This window comes from Nuphar pumila, chromosome 5, assembly GCF_984573655.1.
Source record: "Nuphar pumila chromosome 5, dmNupPumi1.hap1.1, whole genome shotgun sequence".
Classification (NCBI taxonomy): domain Eukaryota; kingdom Viridiplantae; phylum Streptophyta; class Magnoliopsida; order Nymphaeales; family Nymphaeaceae; genus Nuphar; species Nuphar pumila.
Genome location: NC_143253.1, coordinates 62,348,750 through 62,370,018, shown reverse-complemented (window position 1 = coordinate 62,370,018; position 21,269 = coordinate 62,348,750). Strand labels below are relative to the sequence as shown.

At 37.2% G+C, this 21,269-nt stretch overlaps 1 protein-coding gene across 2 annotated transcripts in view; it reads left to right on the top strand.

The window, feature by feature from the left end:
- Positions 1-50: 50 nt before the first annotated feature.
- LOC149837701 (alpha/beta hydrolase domain-containing protein VTE7-like) overlaps positions 51-21,269 on the top strand; it is a 24,088-nt gene continuing 2,869 nt past the window's right edge. For both annotated transcript variants that reach the window (XM_090006181.1, XM_090006180.1), the window contains exons 1-3: positions 51-857; positions 10,667-10,759; positions 11,011-11,106. In XM_090006181.1, coding sequence (XP_089862307.1) covers positions 717-857; positions 10,667-10,759; positions 11,011-11,106 — 330 coding nt within the window. In that variant the 5' untranslated portion in view covers positions 51-716. The remainder of the gene's footprint in view (positions 858-10,666; positions 10,760-11,010; positions 11,107-21,269) is intronic.

The window sequence follows — 21,269 nt, the reverse complement described above, 5'->3', positions numbered from 1 at the left end:
TTGTGTTATTTTTGGCAGGTAATCCCTTATGCCAGCTTTCAGTGTTTGTTCTTTTCTTGAATTTTGTTAATATTTGATTCACACCATCATAGTAAAAATAAAATCAACAGCAGCAGCACAAGCAGCAATGAAAACAACAAAACCAAAATCATGTGACATTATTATTTATCATAAAAATCTAACTTCTAAGGCCCTCAATTTCATTTTAACACATGAAAAAAATTACAATTGCTTATGACTGAACTTCCCAAATGTAACAATGTGCCTGAAATATTACTCAATGTATTATAATTGCAGTTTTGGAGATCATACGTAAAAAGGCCGATGCTGCTAGTCGGTGCAAGTCTTGGTGCTGCTGTTGCAATTGATTTTGCAGTCGCCTATCCTGAAGTTGTAAGGAATCCATTATATAGATCTGTTTCTTTGTGATCAATCATATTCTTATCCTTCATCTTTTGTTCCCAAAACCTGTCCGATGATGTGTTTACTGAGGTCATTAACTACAAAGATCTTTACCTGTAGCTAGCAAAAAATGTGTGTGTACAGGATTTTAGCATATAGTACTTTATTAATCTTTATCCCTTGAGCAAACCCACACAGAAAACATGAGCTTCTGCGAAAGAAGTTTAGTTTAAGTGTATGATTTTCTAGGAGGGCTCAAGTATTTAGGTGAATAATGTTCTTGCACATAATCATAAGTTTGATTTTCTTGTTACATGGCGTCCAATGTTCAAAATGAACTTATGGTGTCTTGTTGTTTTACACAGGTGTCCGAGTTGGTCTTAATTGATGCAAGTGTATATGCAGAAGGTACAGGACATCTTTCCAGACTACCAAGATCTATGGCATATGCTGGGGTGAGACATGTTAAGCATTATAATTTCCTTATATCCTTTATACTAAATGTCCGATATCCAACTGTAATTTCATGGCTGTTTTCCCTGATAATTTCTGCACATAATTTTTATGATGTTCTTCTATTGCAGGATAGATAAAGAAACCAATGATGATTTTGTTTCTATCACAGTTTCTTTTTTCAATTATTTTACTTCCATGAACTGTGTAATACACTTTCCTTTTATTTCTACATCCATTTTTAAGAACCACATTTGCAGGTCTTTTTAACGTAATTTGCTATTCTATTCAGTCTACACATGTTGCAGGTACTTAGATGCAAACTTTGTTCTATACTGTTACTGGGCTAAGTTCTAGCTATGTGTTTTGATTCCTACTTTCATTTTGTAAAACCATAAAATATTTACTTAGTCATTTATTTGAAGCAGTCATGCTGCCTTTTCTTTGCCATTTTTGAGAGACAGAGTCTTGCTGAAGAGGAAACAATGAGTTACAATAGGGTTAGGCAAGGCCATTAGGTGTGGGCAGTGAGGACTCTCTTCACCAGCCCAAAGACAAAAAAAATTCTTGGCCATGATTTTATTGTTAACTCAGATAAACCCAGTTTAGAAAATTGCAACAGTCTGTTACTTTTTTAGCAAAACTCATGTTAATAATAGAATAGAAAAAGAAAAGAAAAATGAAAAGAAAATATTCTGTGAAAGTTCCTCCTGGGAATAGACACACTGGTCAAGGGAGGCTCATCCACTGTTAACCTTTTGGAGCTTCTATCAGTTGATACATTATTATAATATGGACTGGATATGGATCCATCCAATAAAGGATCCATATCCATTCACGGGTTTTGTATTTTAATGTAATTTGTGTTACTAATACTGGACACTTTTGTCCATGTGTAAATTATTGTAACCTATGTCACATGGGTGCGGGTGCGGGTGCGGGTGCGGGTGCGGGTGCGGGTGCGTGGATGTGGCACTTCCAAAAAACCCGGGTGCGGGGGTGCGGCAGGGGCAAAAATGTAAAAAAAAATTATATATATATATATATAATTTTGAAGTTTTAACAGTTTAACATTTAATAGTAAACATTGTCATAATATGATTCATCATGCATGCAGTATATCAACCTAAATATCAAATTATCAATCAAATAAGTAAAGCAATTACATAAATCGACCTAAATATCAATCAAATAAGTATTGTATAAAAGAACTAAATTACATACCAAAGTATATCCTGATGAAGTAATCGATGTTAATAATTTTCTTCTTCATTATCAAATGCATCATTAAAAGAAATACTGGGCTCAGCTAAATCCATGTTCTCCCTCGAAGTCACACTCTTTTGGGTTTACATCCCAAAATTTGGATGTTCCTTGTCTGCGTTATAAACCTAATTTGAAAATGATAAATACAATACAAGTATATTTAAATGAAAACTAAGAAATAATCAAATAACTAAGAGAGCAAATTAGTACCTGTATTCATCATTGCTTCGCGAAAGTAATCGAAGATTTGAATGAACATATACTAAATCCTCTGCACGCTTGCTGGTGAGTTTGTTTTTCTTTATGTTGTGGATTTGAGAATATGTGCTTCAATTTCTTTCACAACAAGATGAACTAGCAGACTGCGATAGCAATCTTAATGCAAGACGTTGTAGAAGAGGTGTTTCTGATCCAAATGTTGACCACCATGTGATAGGATCTATATTATCTTCTTCTCTCGCGAATAATGCCGGTCCATATAATCTCAAAGATGAAAATTTTCCAAACTCTTGTGTGACTTGATGTAGAAGATATGCTTCTAGAAAAAGTCTTGTCATACACATATTTCTATGTCTTGATAACTCTGGGTCTAAATTTGGAGGGACATGACCAATACCACCAGCCCGCCACTTATTTGCATAATATTTTGGATTAAGAGAATGTGTCATGCAATGCAAAGGAGTGTTGCTCTTATCCCATCTTCTGACTAAAATTGAATGAATATGATTAAAAAAATCTGAATCATCCAATGCAGGATTTTTTTCTTCATGCATGAAAACTATAGCTTGTATTTTTTCAATCATATTATCCCACATTTCATAAACTCTGTGAAGCATGGGCTCGTCCTTATCAACTTCTCTTAACATTTCTCAAATAGGTTGCGTAAATTGATGGAAGTATATCACTCTGTCCCAAAACTCATCATCAATAATGAATTTCTTAATTTCTTGAGCCTTGATATCATCATCAGCATGATAGAATGTCCAATTTTCATCATTCACCATGTTAATCAAAGCATTCTTCACTCTTTTAATCATCCTCATCATCACAATGATGGACGCAAAACGTGTTTCAGCGACCTTCAACAATTTCAAATCAGAATGCCTATTAAATATAGCATTATCACGATGGTGGTTAATAACAAAATTCCTAATGCTTTTGACATTTCTTTCTAAATCTTCAATCCATGAACATATAGCATATGCTTGTGAATTTTCTTCTTTTTTGGGGTTGTAGATGCTCTTTAGGGCTAGATTTAAGTTGTGTGCTACACAGGGAGTTCAAAAAATATGAGGGTACTCACTCTCTAAACTCAACGCTGCACTTCTACAAACTGGAGCGTTGTCTGTAATGATTTGTACCACTTTCTGATCACTCACTTCTTTTATCACTTCTATAAACAATCCTTTCGAATACTCTGTATTTTTATATTCCCTAGATGCATTAACTGCTTTCAAGAATATTGGGTCACTGAGCGAACAAGCAATGAAATTGATTAATGGACGCCTTTGAATATCTGTCCATCCATCAGACACAATAGAAACTCTATTTTGCTCCCATGAATATTTTTTAATCTCTAGTAACCTCTCCACATTTGCCCTCTCTTCTGCAAGAAGTATGATTTGTATTTTTTCTGAACTTGGAGGCACATAACCACTCAAATTACAATTTGCCAAGGATGTTACTAAATCCTTTCAATAAGGATTTCTAGCCGTATTAAATGGGAGTGAACCAGAATAAAAATACCTCCCAACTTTTCTATCCAATTCTTCTCTTCCATATGTATTGAATGTTGCTTGTATCGTTCCTCTACCTCCTACATTGACTTTTCTTTTTTTTTCAGCATCTTCTTGGTGGCTTGCAAATGGCACACTGACTGCAGAAGAATCGGCCATTGCCTTTCTCTTCTCATATTCTTCTTGTATTTTCTTGTATTGTCTTCGCATTGCCTCATCAACTTTTCTGCAAGCTGAAATGCCATGTCCTGGTATCTTCAACAAATGAGCCTTCACACTTGTGTAAGACCCAACAAAATCTCTTTCGCAGAGCTTGCATCGAAATATCTTGTTTCCACCACCTCCTTCTCCAGTTTTTGCAAGTTTATCTACATGTACCCATAGTGGCCCCATATCATCAATCCCACTGCAACTATCAGCAAAACTAGCAGCAAAACTCACATGTTGGGATGAGGATGACGCAAGTCCTTTCCCTTTATCCGTTATTTTTATCTTGAAAACACAAAAAAAAAATATATTAAAATTTTCAAATCAATTCGAAAACACAGGGAGAAGGGGGGGCTCAGCCCCTCCCCTGCCAACCCAACAAGAGAGCGAGAGCGAGGGGGCCTCGGCCCCTCCTTTGCTGAAAACAAAGGAAGCAGGGGGGGGGGGCTCAGCCCCTACCCTGCCGACCCAAAAAGAGAGCCAGAGGGGGGAGGGGCTCGACCCCTCCCCTGTCGAGCCAAAAAAAGAGCTAGAGGGGGAGGGGCTCGACCCCTCCCCTGTTGACCCAAAAAAAAACCCAGATGGGGGAGGGGCTCGACCCCTCCCTTGTCGACCCAAAAAAAGAGCCAGATGGGGGAGGGGCTCGACCCCTCCCCTGTCGACCCAAAAAAAGAGCCAGATGGGGGAGGGGCTCGGCCCCTCCCCTGTCAACCCATCAAGTTAACAGTGGCTGCCGATTTCTGAAAGCTCTCTCCTTTCCCCTTGCTCTTTCTCATACTTTCAGTAGAACACGTCACTTCATAAGCAAATTTATCATGGTATTAGAGCAGCGGATCTTCTGGGCGTGAAAGGCTTTGCTCAATCGACGTGAAAATCGACTTCTCCTTGCCGTCAACAAGCAGCGGAACTTCTGGGTGTGACAGGCTTGCTCAGTCGACGTGAAAGTCAACTTCTCCTTGCCGTCAACAAGTCACGTTCTTCTCCCTTCTTCTTTAGCCTATTTCTTTCTGTCGCCATCATCTCCTGTTGCCTTCTACTTATTCTTTTATCTTTGTCTACTGTGGATTCCTGTCGCAGATCTGAAATATTTTCAGATCTGCTGTCTGTTTTTAATAGATCTGAAATAAAATTCAGATCTTTTGTCGTTCCCTTACCTTCAGATATACTCTTATCGCAGATCTGAAACGCATTCAGATCTGCTATGTATTTTCGATAGGTCTGAAATAAAATTCAGATCTGCCGTCGTTAAAAATCTGCCGTGAACATCTCTATTCTCCTTCTTCGTACTGGTCTAAAATCAGCAACTAGATTTACTATAAAATCTATCGTGTAAGTTTTTTCTCCTTCATCCACCGTCTGTCTTCATTCTTTCTATCACAGCCGACTGACTGCCTCTACTCCCCTTATTTCACATTTTCTTCCTTTTGGCCATATACTCAATCTGAAATCAGTCACGTTGAGCTTCCTTCACTGATTCAATTTCAGATTTATTTTCAGAGTCATTGTTCTTGTCTTTGATTCCTCTTAATTTCAAGTATTAATTTCCTAAGTCTGCAAATGGATATTTCTATCAACTCTGGTCTTTCTTCTAATTTTCTTGGGATAGCTAGTCTAAGAAAAACTAAATACAAATAACTATTTGACTTGGAAAAGGCAGATTACCCCTTTCATTTGAAGTCAAGATCTTTCAGGTCATTTGGACGGCTCAATTTCAGCACCTTCAGAGTTCATCACTCAAAAAGCAAAAGAGGAAGGAGGATTGTCGAACATTATTTGCAACCCTGCATTTGTTGTCTGGATGAAGCGCGATCAGGCTCTCGTCGCGTATATCACTTCCACATTATCACAAGAGGTATTGGTTTCCATTCCTGATGATTGCACAGTTAAAGTATTGTGGGAGATTCTAGCTCAGACCTGCTCTCAGATATCAGAGGCTAAGGTGTTGTTTCTCAAGCGTGAATTCCAGCTTTTAAAAAAAAGGAGTCAATGAGCATTATTGAATTTTTAAATCAAGTCAAAAGCATCATAGATCAATTAGCAATTGTCGGATATCCAATGTCAGATAAAGAGAAAGTGCAACAGACGCTGAGTGTTTTGGGGGCTGAGTATCATGTTCTTGTAACTTCTTTATCGTGTCTGCCCACGTTGCCCAGTTTTGAGGATTTACGTGCTAAATTGTTTCAATACGAGATGTCTTTGAAAGGCATGTCGGATGCTTCAGCAGGGCAATCATCTACGCATGATGTTCTTGCCACAGGCATGACTGTTGATCGTACACAAGGAGATATCCCCTATAGAGGGGGGGTGGTAGAGGAGCACAAATCTAAGGTGGACGTGGGTTGCTACCTATGCCAAATTTCACTGTCGGTCCTTCAATGAGTGTTCCTACATGTTACCAGTGAAACAAACATGGTCATATCAAATCTAACTGCTGGTTCAACCCTCAAAATCGGAACAAAATGCAAAACCAAAGAAATGTTGTCACATCAGGAACTGCAGGTACCTTCCGGGTCAGTGATGATGCTAAGGATCTTCTCTTGTCTGCAATGGCCGACTTGAACTTGAAACAGAATAATGATGGAATATGGTATGTGGACTCTGGGCAGCAGCTCATGTCACCTGCAATGCAGGTAAGTTCTCTACTTTGACCCCATATTTTGGTAAGTCTAATATTATAACTGAAGATGGGACTCACCACCCTATTTCGAACGTAGGCAATGTCCTTATTCCTTTATTTGAGTCTTCATCCATTCCTCTATCTAATGTTGTTCATGCACCAAATATAAAGAAAAACATTGTCTTTGTTTCTAAGCTTGTTGATTGTACAAATTCATCTACGGAATTTACTCCTACCTTTGTCTTTGTTAAGGATCTTCAAACGAAGGAGACGTTCACTAAAGGAGAGCGGCGTGAAAACATGTATATTTTCAATGAAGATCTAGCCTCCAGTGTCCTGAAGCCAAAGTTCGATCATGTCTCTAAAAGTATTCTGAGTATATCCAAATGCAATAAGCCAGATCTTTGGCATTCCCGTCTTGGTCATTGTAGTCGAGTCTTTATTGAAAAATTAGTGTCCAATGGTTTTCTTTCAGAGTCTGTCTCACCTTCATTACTGAAGGACAAAGTGTGTCCCAGTTGTGAGGTCTGCAAGAGTCATGTACTTCCCTTTCATCAAATAAATAAAAGAGCTTTCATGTCTTTTGAAATAATATGTGCTAATGTTTGGGGCCCCGCCCCCAATCATTCCTCTTCTGGAAGAAAATATTATGTATCCTTTATTGACAGTTTCTCTCGATTTACCTGGATATTCCTTATGAAGCATAAATCAAAAGTTTTTCTTATTTTCCGTCATTTTCATGCCTACGTTAAAACTCAATTCTCCCAAAATATTCAAATTCTCCAATGTGATGGAGGTGGTGAGTATTCCTCCAAAAAACTTTTAGACTTTCTCCAAGATAATGGGATACAACGTAGAGTTTCTTGCCCGAACACTCCACAACAAAATGGAATCGCCGAACGTAAACATAGACATATTATGGAGAGTGCAATGAGTATGATACATGGTTGTAACCTGCCTATTAGTCTTTGGACAGAAGCTTTTCATACTGCTACTTATGTGATGTATCGTCTTACTATGCCCATTCTTGAAGATCAGTCTCCTTATTATGTTCTATTTGGTTTACATCCTGATTATGATAATTTATGAGTTTTTGGATGCACATGTTATGTACACATTGATAAATCCATGAGAACCAAATTTCAGGACAAGGCTTCTATATGCCAATTTATAGGTTATGCAGATGAACACAAGGGTTACAGGTGCTATGATCCTGCCAATAAGAAAATTAGAATTTCCAGAAATGTTGTTTTTGATGAAAATAGTTTTCTAGGAAAAGAAGCAGACGTCAATTGTGAACATATTGATGCAGTTGCTAATTGGTATGATCCATGGCTTAGTGTTGAACTTATTTCACATATTGCCGAACATACTATTTTGAACCCTGAAAGCATACATGGTGAGACGGTTTCAGATGATGCATCACAAACAGAATGTCTGAGATACAAATGCAATATGTATACCAGGATACCCAGAGAGCATACAAATGTACCTGCTGAAGAACACGTTGCATTGTCTGATAACAGAGAAGCACCAAGAAGATCAGGCAGGATAAGGCATCCTATTGAAAAGTGAGTTAGTTATGACAACTTTTCTATGAACTTTCAAATTTTTCTATCCAAGATTGAAAAACACGATGAACCACTTGGTTTTTATCAAGCTATCCAATCCAATAAATGGATTGAAGCGATGAATGAGGAGATCGAGGCACTTCATGAGTGTCAAACATGGGAGATAGTTGGCTGTCCTCCAGATAAGAATGTTGTTGGTTCCAAATGGGTATATAAAATTAAATATAAACCAAATGGTAGCATTGAACGGTACAAGACACGTCTTGTAGCCAAGGGTTTCACTCAAGAATATGGTCAGGATTACGATAAGACATTCAGCCCAGTGGTGAAAATGGAAAATATTCGCATTATACTTGGCCTGACAATTGAACATGGCTGGATCCTTAGTCAGCTTGATGTTAAAAATGCATTCCTTCATGGGAATTTAAAGGAAGAGGTCTACATGGAGCAACCTCAAGGTTATGCAGAGGGAGACCCAAAAGAATATGTATGCAAATTAACCAGAGCTTTGTATGGTTTGAAGCAAGCTTCCAGGTCATGGTTTGAAAGCTTCTCCTTAGAAATTCAGAAGCATGGTTTCTTTCGTTCCCAAATAGATCATTCTCTATTTATATACAGGAATGGTACCACTATGGTTTTCTTACTCATATATGTTGATGATATTGTGATCACTGGTAATGCTCCATACCACATTCAACGAATTAAAGTTTTATTGAGTATGTGGTTCAAAATGAAAGACCTTGGGGAACTAAGATATTTTCTTGGTGTAGAGGTGGACAAACAAGATGAAAAAATGTCATTAACTCAACACAAATACACTCTTGATCTTCTGGCTAAAGCAGGAATGACAGATTGTAAACCTCTACCCACACCCAGTGTTGGCAACCAAAAGCTCAGTATTTGCGATAGTGAGTTATATCCTGATGCAGTCAAGTATCACAGTTTAGTGGGTATGTTACAATATCTTACTTTTACTAGACCAGACGTTGTATATTCTGTTAATCAAGTATATTCATGCATGAACCAAAGACTGTTCACATGGATGTTGTCAAATGCATCCTTCGCTATCTAAAAGGAACGGTGGGTGATGGACTCACATATGTTCAATCTTCATGGAAGTCACCAAAACATAACATACCGGCCTATACAGATGCAAACTGGGCAGGGGATCCAGATGAGAGGAGGTCTGTTACAAGATACTGTGTTTTCATTGGGAGAAATCTTGTCTTATGGAGTAGTAAAAAACAGAAGGTTGTAGCAAGATCTGGCACAAAGGCATAATATAGATCTATGACATGCATCTACTTACAGAGATGGGAGAGGATATCTCAAATTCGACACTTATGTATGATAATAGAAGTGTTATACAAATTGCATTCAATCATATTCATCACAGTCGGACTAAGCATATTGAGATTGATCAACATTTCATCAGACAAAAGATAGCAGACAAAGAGATTGAACCAGTTTATGTGCCTTCAGAAGACCAAATTGCCGATATGTTTACAAAAGGTCTTACAAGTCACCATTTCTGGTATCTGAAGAACAAGTTGCACATGGTTCACTCTCATGCACAACTTGAGAGAGGGTATTAGAATATGGACTGGATATGGATCCATCCAATAAAGGATCCATATCCATTCACGGGTTTTGTATCTTAATGTAATATGTGTTACTAATACAGGGCATTTTTGTCCATGTGTAAATTATTGTAACCCTATTAAGACTAATGAAACCTTACCGCAGCCATCAAGTTAACAGTGGCTGCCGATTTCTGAAAGCTCTCTCCTTTCCCCTTGCTCTTTCTCATACTTTCAGCAGAACATGTCAGTTCATAAGCAAATTTATCAATTAGCACGTATTGTTAATTGTGGCCTTTGCTGCCATGCTCTAGTAGGTCAATCTCATTGTTCATGTTAGTTGGAATGATCTAATATTATTTTATATAATGATGTGATTGTTCTTAGGGTTTCATATTTTGCTGAGGAGGAAATGTATAATTTGGCATGTGTCCAGTGTTCTCATTGCTATGTATTTTGGCTTCCCATATTTGCACTTTTGTTATTCTTTTGTTAGTACTTAGTAGGTGCATGTCTTGATTATTAATTTGGTTTATTATCTTCTGTTCATGCCAAGTCATCTGTCGTGTGTATCCTGGGATATCTTATAATTATGTTCCTGATTTTTTCTTTCCAAATTGTTCAGCTCTTCTCAAAGGTAAATAAATCATAGATTATGCATGGTGAGCTGATTCAAATTGTATGTGGACATCATTTATTTCAAATACGGCTAGCATTTGAAATTTCTACTTAGTTCCAGAGTGCTTCCCCCTGTCAATGTTATTTTATGTTATGTTACTGTATCGGTATAATGTTTCTGAACCTTGCTACTTATGAGATAAATTTTTTCTTTAGGTTTCCTTATTAAAGAGCATGACATTGAGGTTGATTGCTAGTCTGGGAACCTTCAACAGCAGTTCACTCTCAACTATTGTTGATAGAACAACTGTAAGCATTTATCTACATTTGTGATATATTTATGCTAAGATCCATACAGGTAAACAATAATTAGCAAATAGATATGTCAGATACATACTAGTGGACATATAAGCACTTCTGCCAGGCACTTCTCAAGAAGCTTTCAACAGAAAGACATGACCCATATACTGTTTTGAACTTGCAACATTTTGCATGTCTAATGTTAAAAGTGCATTATGATGAATATTTCCATTTGTTTATGTAATTTTTTCCTTCATCAGGTGGGACGCCTGCATTGCTTACTTCCTTGGTGGGAAGATGCAACTGTTGATTTCATGCTTAGTGGTGGCTATAATGTTACTGCTCATATTAATCAGGTATAGTTAAAATCTTTGTTAGATGAATCATTTTCTGATGTATTTGTGGATATTATCAAATGATATTTCATAAGTAACACTATTAATGGGTTTGGTTTAGCCGCTTGACCAAATTCCAACACAGTAAAGATCAGGCTTGGACTCAACCACGTTAACCAGATAAGATTATCATTGTTGGAATTATAAGCTAGACTCTTCGTATTCCTCCCTCATTTTTGGGAAACTCATTTTACTTTAAGGCTTGTTGGAATTATAAGCTAGACTCTTCGTATTCCTCCCTCATTTTGGGAACTTGTTTTACATTAAGGCTATTTGCAATTTTCTATGCAACTCTTTGGGTTCCTCTCCCATTTATTTCTTTTCCTTGAAAATGTAATAGTCTTTTAGTTTTTCTATGTAGGAATTTATTATGTAATTAAATTCTGGTTGGGCTTGAATGCTATATATATAGCAGCCATGTATCCTCATTTTGACAAGTCATTGGAATGTATTTAAGCCTTTTGTAGCCTTCTCCTTCTCTTGCACCATTTCTGTGTGTTTTTCATTCTAGAGAACAATCTTCTTCTCTAGTTTGTTGCTTTATTTTCAACATAGTGGTATCAGAGCTAGGATGACTTCCAACAATATGGTGCAACCACAAGTTCCTTGCTTTGCTGGAAAAAATTATAATAAGTGGAGTATTCAAATGAAGGCATTCTTTGGTTCTCAAGATCTATGGGACATCGTTGAAAGTGGCTTCGATGAGATGGACAATGTGGAGGGCATCACTCAACGACAACAAACTGAGTTGAAGGAAAACCGGAAGAAGAACAATAAGACTTTGTTCTATATTTATCAAGTTGTTGATGAAGCCATTTTCGAAAGGATATCCTCGGCGGAGTCGGCAAAGGTAGCATGGGATACTCTCTATACAACATACAAAGGAGAAGACAAGGTAAAAATGGTGAGACTACAAACTCTAAGAAGTGAATTTGATTCTTTAAGAATGAAGGAATCTGAAACGATTGAAGCTTTTTTCAATCGAGTCTTCTCCATTGTTAATCAAATGCGAGTAAATGGTGAAAAACTTGAAGATCAAAGAGTTGTTGAAAAAATATTGAGGAGCTTAACTCGCAAGTTTGAACATATTGTTGTTGCTATAGAAGAATCGAAAGACTTATCCACCTTGTCCATTGATAGTTTAATGGGATCACTTCAATCTCATGAACTTCGTATAAAGCAATTTGATTCTCCTCCAATCGAACAAGCTTTTCAGACACAACTCTCTATTCGTGGTGGTGCTCGAGGACGAAGAGGAAGAGGAAGAGGATATGGAGGTGGTAGAAATCAAGAAACGAAAGAAGATGATTGTGATTCATCTTATTCTGTGCGAGGAAGAGGTCAAGGTAGAGGTCGAGGTCGTGGTCGCTCTCTCTCACAAGTTCAATGCTTTCATTGTCAGAAGTATGGTCACACCATAAAGTTTTGTAGAAAGCGATTGGCAGAAGAAAACCAAAAGGAGGTAACTTTCATGTATGAGAAAAATAAAATTCTTGATGATGATATTCTCTTTCTTGCTTGTGATACCAAAGAAGAAACACATGATGAAGTATGGTATATTGATAGTGGTTGTAGTAACCACATGACTGGAAACAAAAAATTATTTGTGGACTTAAATGAAATGGTTCAAACTGAAGTTATAACAGGTGATGATAATAGGCTTGCTGTCAAGGGACGTGGTGATATTCTTATTAAAACTAACCATGGCAGCAAGCACGTCACCGATGTTTTCTATGTTCCAGGCCTCAAACACAATCTTTTGAGTGTTGGGCAACTTATTCTAAAAGGATATGATCTTCATTTCAAAGGAGAAATATGTGAATTTAAGGACAAGAAGAATGCTCTCATAGCCGAGGTGAAAATGACTCAAAACAAAATGTTTCCATTTATATTTCAAAATGCTGCTCTTCCTTGCTTCAATACTATTATTAAAGATCCATTATGGTTGCGGTATCTTCGATATGGACATTTGAACTTCAGTTCTTTATCTCTTATATGCAAAAAACATATGGTCAGAGGCATGCCTAACATTCATCAGCAAGACAAAATTTGTGAAGGTTGTGTTCTTGGAAAACATCACAGAGACTCTTTCCCTGGTGGCAAATCTTGGTGAGCATCAAAACCACTTGAGTTGGTTCATTCTGATCTATGCGGCCCTATGCGCACCACATCTATTAGAGGTAATCGTTTTTTTTTAACATTCATTGATGACTTCAGTCGAAAGACATGGGTTTATTTTCTAAAAGAAAAATCTGAGGTGTTCAAATATTTTAAGCAATTTATGACATTTGTTGAAAAGCAAAGTGATCTTTCTATTAAAACCTTGCGTACTGATCGTGGGGCTGAATATATGTCCAATGAGTTCGAGGAATTCTTGAAAAAAAAGGGCATCCGTCATCAGTTGACTACTCGGTACACACATCAACAAAACGGCGTTGCGGAAAGGAAGAATCGCACGATCATGGAGATGGCAAGAAGTATGTTGAAATTTAAAGGTATGCCTAACATATTCTGGGCTGAATCAGTTACATGTGCTATCTATCTTCTTAATCGTGCCCCCACTAAAAGTGTTCAAGATCTAACTCCTCAAGAAGCTTGGAGTGGGCAAAAACCATGTGTTGCTCACTTGAAAGTATTTGGTAGCATATGTTATTCTCATATTCCCGATGAACGAAGGAACAAGCTTGAAGATAAATCTGAAAAATGTATCCTCGTTGGGTACAGTGAATGCTCAAAGGCTTATAAGCTTTACAATCCAATCACCAAGAAAATTATCATAAGCAGAGATGTAAAATTCAGTGAAGAAGAATCTTGGAATTGGGATGGCGAGAATGAAAATAAAAATTCACATTTCATTAATAAGGAGGAGAGTCATGAACCAAGTGGTGATGAAGATACTTCACTCTCCTCTCCATCTACACATTTATCACCATCTTCCTCATCTTCAAGGAGTTCTGAATCTCCTCCTATGAAGACAAGAAGTCTTCAAGAAATTTATGAAACAACAAGAAGAAATCTTGGGGAAGACTTGGTGAATTTTGCTTTATTTGCGGACGCCGATCCAATTACTTATGAAGAAGCATCTCAAGAAGAGAAGTGGAGAATTGCTATGAATCAAGAAATAGACTCCATTGAAAGAAATCATACTTGGGAGTTGACTGAGCTCCCAAATGGACACAAATCTATTGGCGTCAAGTGGGTATATAAAACAAAATTCAACTCAAATGGAGAAGTTGAAAAATGCAAAGCTCGGCTGGTGGTAAAAGGTTACAAGCAAAGGTATGACGTTGATTTTAATGAAGTCTTTGCTCCTGTGGCTCGCCTTGAAATAATTCGCATGGTGTTAGCTTTGGCTGCTCAAAGAAAATGGAAGGTCTTTCAAATGGACGTAAAATCAACATTCTTGAATGGTCTCCTTGAAGAAGAAGTGTATATTGATCAACCTCCGGGTTATGTAAAGAAGGGTGAAGAAAACAAAGTGTGTCGATTGAAGAAGGCTTTATATGGGCTGAAACAAGCACCAAGGGCTTGGTATAGTCGCATTGATGGATACTTCTTGAGGAATGGTTTCAAACGGTGTCCTTTTGAGCATACTTTGTTCATCAAAGAAGGCAATCAAGGGGAGTTCTTAGTCATATGCTTATATGTTGATGATTTAATAATTATCGGCACTAGTGCAAGCATGTGTGAAAATTTTAAGAAGGATATGATGCACGAATTCGAAATGACTGACATGGGGCTTCTCCATTTTTTTCTGGGCATTGAAGTAAAGCAAGCTGAAGATGGAATATTTATATCTCAAAAAAGGTATGCTGAAAATATATTGAAGAAATTTAGAATGGAGGGTGTCACACCTCTTAATACTCCCATGGAAGTTGGCTTGAAACATAGCAAAAATGATGGTGAGAGAAAGATCGATGCAACTCTCTATAGAAGCCTTGTTGGTAGTCTTTGTTAAAATGTAAAACTGTACATATATGTATATATAATAATATTATATTATTATATATATATATATAAATACATTTTTAATTTCTTTCTTTTCTGTATTTTTTTCCTTTATTTTTATTTTTTGTTTTTATGTCATCTAGTTCAGTTTGAACTAGAATGACTGTTGCTAGTCAAGTCCTGTCCAGACTTGACTAGCAATAGAGCTGTTGGACTGACACAGTCCAACAGCTCTTAATAGAGCTGTTGGACTGACACATTCCAACAGCTCTAAATAGAGCTGTTGGACTGTGCCCAACAGCTCTATTGAGTCCTCTTTCAGCTGTGTATATAAAGGGGTGCAGCCCCTCTTGTATTTTACTCCAATGCTTCTTAAGCAATTGGTTTTTCATATCAATAAAGAATACATTTTTTATTTTTATTTTGTTTCCAGTTATACCCTTTTTAAGGGTTATGCTTTAGTGTCATTCTTGACACTTGCTCTTGTTAATCAAAGCTCGTGTTTCGAAGATCCCCATTTCATTTCATGGTATCAGAGCCGCGGAAGTACTAAATCTTGAGGAAAAGCTGCCTCGGTTTCCGTGCCCGTTTGCAAAAGTGTTCGCCACTTGAAGAGAAGTGTTTTATCACTTCATTGGAGAAGATTTCACATCTTGTTGTATTGTTTTTTTTTTTTTTTCTTTCTTTCTCATTTTTCTTCTTGTTTCTCTTCTATCCCTATTCTTTCTCTCCTTGTAATCGATGGATGACAATGATAAAGTCACCATCATGCCTATGAAACTAAGCGATACGAACTATGTAACATGGGCTTCAATCATGAAGCACCATATATGGGGAAAAGGCTTATGGGGGATTGTGGATGGTTCCGATTCGGAACCTAAGCTATCTCTTACTAAAAAGGAGGGAGATAAAGAGGTCCCTCTATCGGAAGAAGAGAAAATCAAGGCTATTGCCTCATACGAGAAGAAATGGAAAGAATGGAGAATATCTCATGCGAAGATAATGTCATGGCTTATCAATAGCGTTGACATTAAAAAATGCTCAAGTCTTGCCAAATTTGATCATGCCGATAAGGCATGGGAATACCTTAAGAATATGTATTCCCTTAAAGATATTGCACACGTGTGCAACCTCCAAGAAAAAGTTCGAATGATGACACAAGGAGACAAAACTATTCGTGAATATTACAATGGGTTGTCCGAACTTTGGGAAGAACTTTCCCTTTTAGAACCAAAGTGGCATTGTGCCGAAGACATCGAGCTTCGTCAGAAACAACTCGATGCTGAACATTTTTACCAGTTTATCACTGGATTAAGGCCGGAATTTGAAACCACTAAATCGGCCCTACTTCACAGGGGAAAAATTCCTTCTATTGTTGAAACTATTGAAGAGTTAACAATGGAAGAAAATCGTCTCCGGAAAGGTTCTTTAAAAATTGAAGATGATTCCGTTTTAGCCGTGTCTAGACCAGGGAATCATGTTCGATCATATAGGCCTCCTCACTTTAACCGACAAAATGGTGACTATGATAAGAAGAAAGTTATTTGTCATCACTGTCATGAACCGGGACACTACAGGCCACAATGTCCCAAACTTAAGGAACTGAGAGAAAAAAGAGCTGCAATTGCTGGATCGGAGCCTAAAGATCAGGATGCACCAGTTTCCCTGGCCCAACTAATGGAGATTCTTCAGCCTCTCATCAAAGGTGCCTCTTCCTCATCTGAAGCTTCAACCGGCGCAGCAGCCTCATCTTTTTCTGATTTAGGTAAAATTTCTTGGCTTCTTGACTCTGGTGCATCTTTTCATATGACCCCAAATAATCAAAGTCTATCCAAATGTGTTAAAAATAAAACAAGTGTGTCAAAGGTCTTTACTGCTGATGGGACTTCTCTTGAAATAGAAGGAATAGGAAATTTTGAAAAAATTTATAAAACAAAAAAATTTTTTATTCCAGAAATTAGACATGTTCCCAAATTAAATTTAAATCTTTTATCTGTATCTCAAATTTCTGATTATGGGTGTAATATTTCTTTTTCTTCTCATGGTTGTTGGGTACAGGATCGCCAGTCAGGCAAGCTGATTGGGGAAGGCCATAGAGAAGGAGGGCTCTATTACATGGATTTTTTGGAAATGCCGAAGAAAGCTTTTTGTTATAATATTCAAAAAATAGAGTTGGAACTGTGGCATAAGAGACTTGGTCACCCACATATAGCCAAAATCCAACATTTTCCAAATCTAGGGAAATTTTGTAACTCTGAATCATTTGATTGTAAAGATTGTATTCTCGGCAAAATGAAAAAATTACCATTTCAGAACAGAACCTTTTTCTCTTCAAGACCACTTGAATTAATACACTCGGATGTTTGGGGTCCTGCACCAGTAATTTCTAAAGGAGGATTTGTTTACTATGTTATTTTTGTCGATGATTTCTCCCGACATACGTGGATGTACTTTCTCAAACATAAGTCTGAAGTATTTTCATACTTTCAAACTTTTCATAATATGGTTAAAAACAAGTTTCAAAATGATATTACTATTTTTCGCACAGATTCAGGGGGAGAGTTTTTATCCACAGATTTTCAAAATTATCTTAAATTGCATGGCATCACACATCAAAGATCTTGTCCTTATACACCTCAACAAAATGGACTGGCAGAACGAAAACATCGCCATATTATAGAAACCACTAGAACTTTATTAATAGCAAATCAAGTCCCTAAAGACTTTTGGGCAGAAGCTGCCTTAACTGCCACCTATCTCATTAATAGGATGCCATCTTCTTCGTTACAAAATATCACTCCCATTGAAAAACTTATGAACATTTCTCCAGACTACTCTAGATTAAGAATATTTGGGTGCAAATGTTTCATATTTACTGACAAAAATGATAAACTTTCCCCTCGTGCGATTCCCTGTGCCTTTTTAGGATATGCTGAAAACCAGAAAGGTTATAGATGTTTTGACTTCAAAAATAATAAACTATATGTGTCTAGAAATGTTTCCTTTCTTGAAAAGGAGAGCTTCTTTGATTTTAGAAAATTAAAAGACGTCACTGAGTACTCCTTTTTGCTAGATCTAACATCAACATCTGATGAATATGACCTTGATTGTAACTTTGATGATGATCACAGAATTATTGATCTTAATGTTGAAAATGAAGAAGTTCATAGAGATACTAGTATTCAATATTCCAGGCGACAAGAGTCTAATACTCCATGTGCACTTGAGAAATATTCTAACATTCCAACTAGACAATCATCCCGAATCTCGAGGCCTCCAGAAAAGTTTGTATCATACGAGTCTTTCTCACCCACATATAGGGCAGTTATTGCATTAATTCACTCATATGAAGAACCATCCACATATTTTCAAGCAAAAAATGATATCAAATGGATAGAAGCCATGAAAGCTGAATTAGATGCACTTGAAAAGGCTTCTACATGGAATATTCAAGATCTTCCTCCAGGGAAGAAAACTATAGGATGTCGATGGGTTTATAAAATTAAAACCAAGAGTGATGGTACTCTTGAAAGATATAAAGCCCGTTTAGTAGCCAAAGGTTATGCCCAAGAATATGGGATTGATTATGAAGAAACCTTTGCTCCGGTGGCTCGTATGACTACTGTCCGAACCTTAATTGCCTTAGCTTCTATCAAAAAATGGTCTATTTTTCAAATGGATGTCAAAAATGCTTTTTTAAATGGAAAGCTAGTTGAAGAAGTATATATGGAACCCCCTCCTGGTCTAAGTATTCCTAAGGGTAAAGTCCTTCGCTTAGAAAAAGCTCTTTATGGACTTAAACAAGCACCAAAAGCTTGGTATGATAGGTTTAGTCGTGTTATGATTGATATTGGTTTTCAATTCTGTTTAACTGACACTGCTTTGTTTATTAAGAATTCTGATGCAGGGATCATTGTGCTTCTTCTCTATGTGGATGATATGATCATCACCGGAAGCGATAAACAGGGAGTTGCAACAATCAAAACACTTCTTAAATCTCATTTTGAAATGACTGATTTGGGCTTGTTGAGATATTTTTTAGGCATTGAAGTTGCTTATTCTCCTAGAGGATATTTATTATCTCAGACTAAATTTGCTTTTGATATTGTTTTCAGGTCTGGTATTACTGATGATAAGAAAGTTGACACTCCAGAAGTTGTTAATGTTAAAATGAAGATTGATGATGGAGAACTTCTTGCAGACCCTACTCCTTACAGACAGCTTGTCGGGGCACTTTCCTATCTATCCATTACCAGACCAGATATAGCACATGCTGTTCATACAGCAAGTCAATTTCAACATGCTCCTACTTCTGTTCATATGGGAGCAGTCATGCGTATTATCAGATACATCAAGTCCTCTCTTTCACGAGGACTTTTCTTATCTTCCTCCTCTTCTCTTGATTTAATTGCATATACTGATGCTGATTGGGGAGGTGATCCCAATAACAGACACTCAACCACTGGCTTTTGTGTCTTTTTAGGGGAATCATTAATCTCGTGGAGGTGTAAAAAGCAGCAGAAGGTATCTCTCTCATCCACCGAAGCTGAATACAGAGCCATGGCAACCACGACCATGGAAGTAGTTTGGCTCCGACGACTGCTTGCTGACATGGGAGTTGAAGCAACAAAGGCTTCACAAATGTGTTGTGACAACAAAAGTGCGATCTACATTGCCAGTAACAGAACATTCCACGAACGCACCAAACACATCGAAATGGATTGTCACTACGTCAGAGAGGAATATCTACACGGGATAATTGATCTGCCATATGTCACTTCAGAATATCAGTTAGCAGACTTCTTTACAAAGCCTCTCGCTGCTCCCCGATTTCACTTTCTCTTAGACAAACTTTCGCTCATTGTACCGTAAGTTTGAGGGGGAGTGTTAAAATGTAAAACTGTACATATATGTATATATAATAATATTATATTATTATATATATATATATAAATACATTTTTAATTTCTTTCTTTTCTGTATTTTTTTCCTTTATTTTTATTTTTTGTTTTTATGTCATCTAGTTCAGTTTGAACTAGAATGACTGTTGCTAGTCAAGTCCTGTCCAGACTTGACTAGCAATAGAGCTGTTGGACTGACACAGTCCAACAGCTCTTAATAGAGCTGTTGGACTGACACATTCCAACAGCTCTAAATAGAGCTGTTGGACTGTGCCCAACAGCTCTATTGAGTCCTCTTTCAGCTGTGTATATAAAGGGGTGCAGCCCCTCTTGTATTTTACTCCAATGCTTCTTAAGCAATTGGTTTTTCATATCAATAAAGAATACATTTTTTATTTTTATTTTGTTTCCAGTTATACCCTTTTTAAGGGTTATGCTTTAGTGTCATTCTTGACACTTGCTCTTGTTAATCAAAGCTCGTGTTTCGAAGATCCCCATTTCATTTCAGTCTTATGTACTTGACTGCTACAAGACCTGATCTTATGTTTGCTGTCAGCATGATTAGCAGATTTATGGAATCTCCTTCTAATACTTATTGGGACATAGGCAAAAGAATTTTGAGATATGTGTGTGGCACTATCAATTATGGAATTCATTATAAATGTGTCAAAGATTCAAAATTGGTGGGATTTTGTGATAGTGATTGGGGTGGAAATAGAGATGATAGTAAAAGCACTTCAGGTTTCGTTTTTCACATTGGCTCAGGTGCAATCTTGTGGGCATCGAAGAAGCAAGCTGTTGTTGCTCTCTCCACAACCGAAGCTGAGTATATTTCATTGGCTCTTTCTAGTTGTCAAGCTCTTTGGCTAAGGTGGATTCTTCATGAGCTGAAGCATCCTCAATGGGAAAGCACTCCTTTGTTTTGTGACAATAGTTTAGCCATAGCACTCACCAAAAATCCAGTTTTTCATGGCAAAAGCAAGCATATTCGAATCAAGTATCATTTCATTAGAGACTTGGTCAAAGATGGAGATGTCAATGTCAAGTTTTGCAAGACCCAAGACCAAGTGGCTGATATCTTTACAAAAGCATTGAAGAATGAAACTTTCAATAAATTGAGAGAGAAATTAGGTGTCGTTATAGTCTAGCTTAAGAGGGGCTGTTGGAATTATAAGCTAGACTCTTCGTATTCTTCCCTCATTTTTGGGAAACTCATTTTACTTTAAGGCTTGTTGGAATTATAAGCTAGACTCTTCGTATTCCTCCCTCATTTTG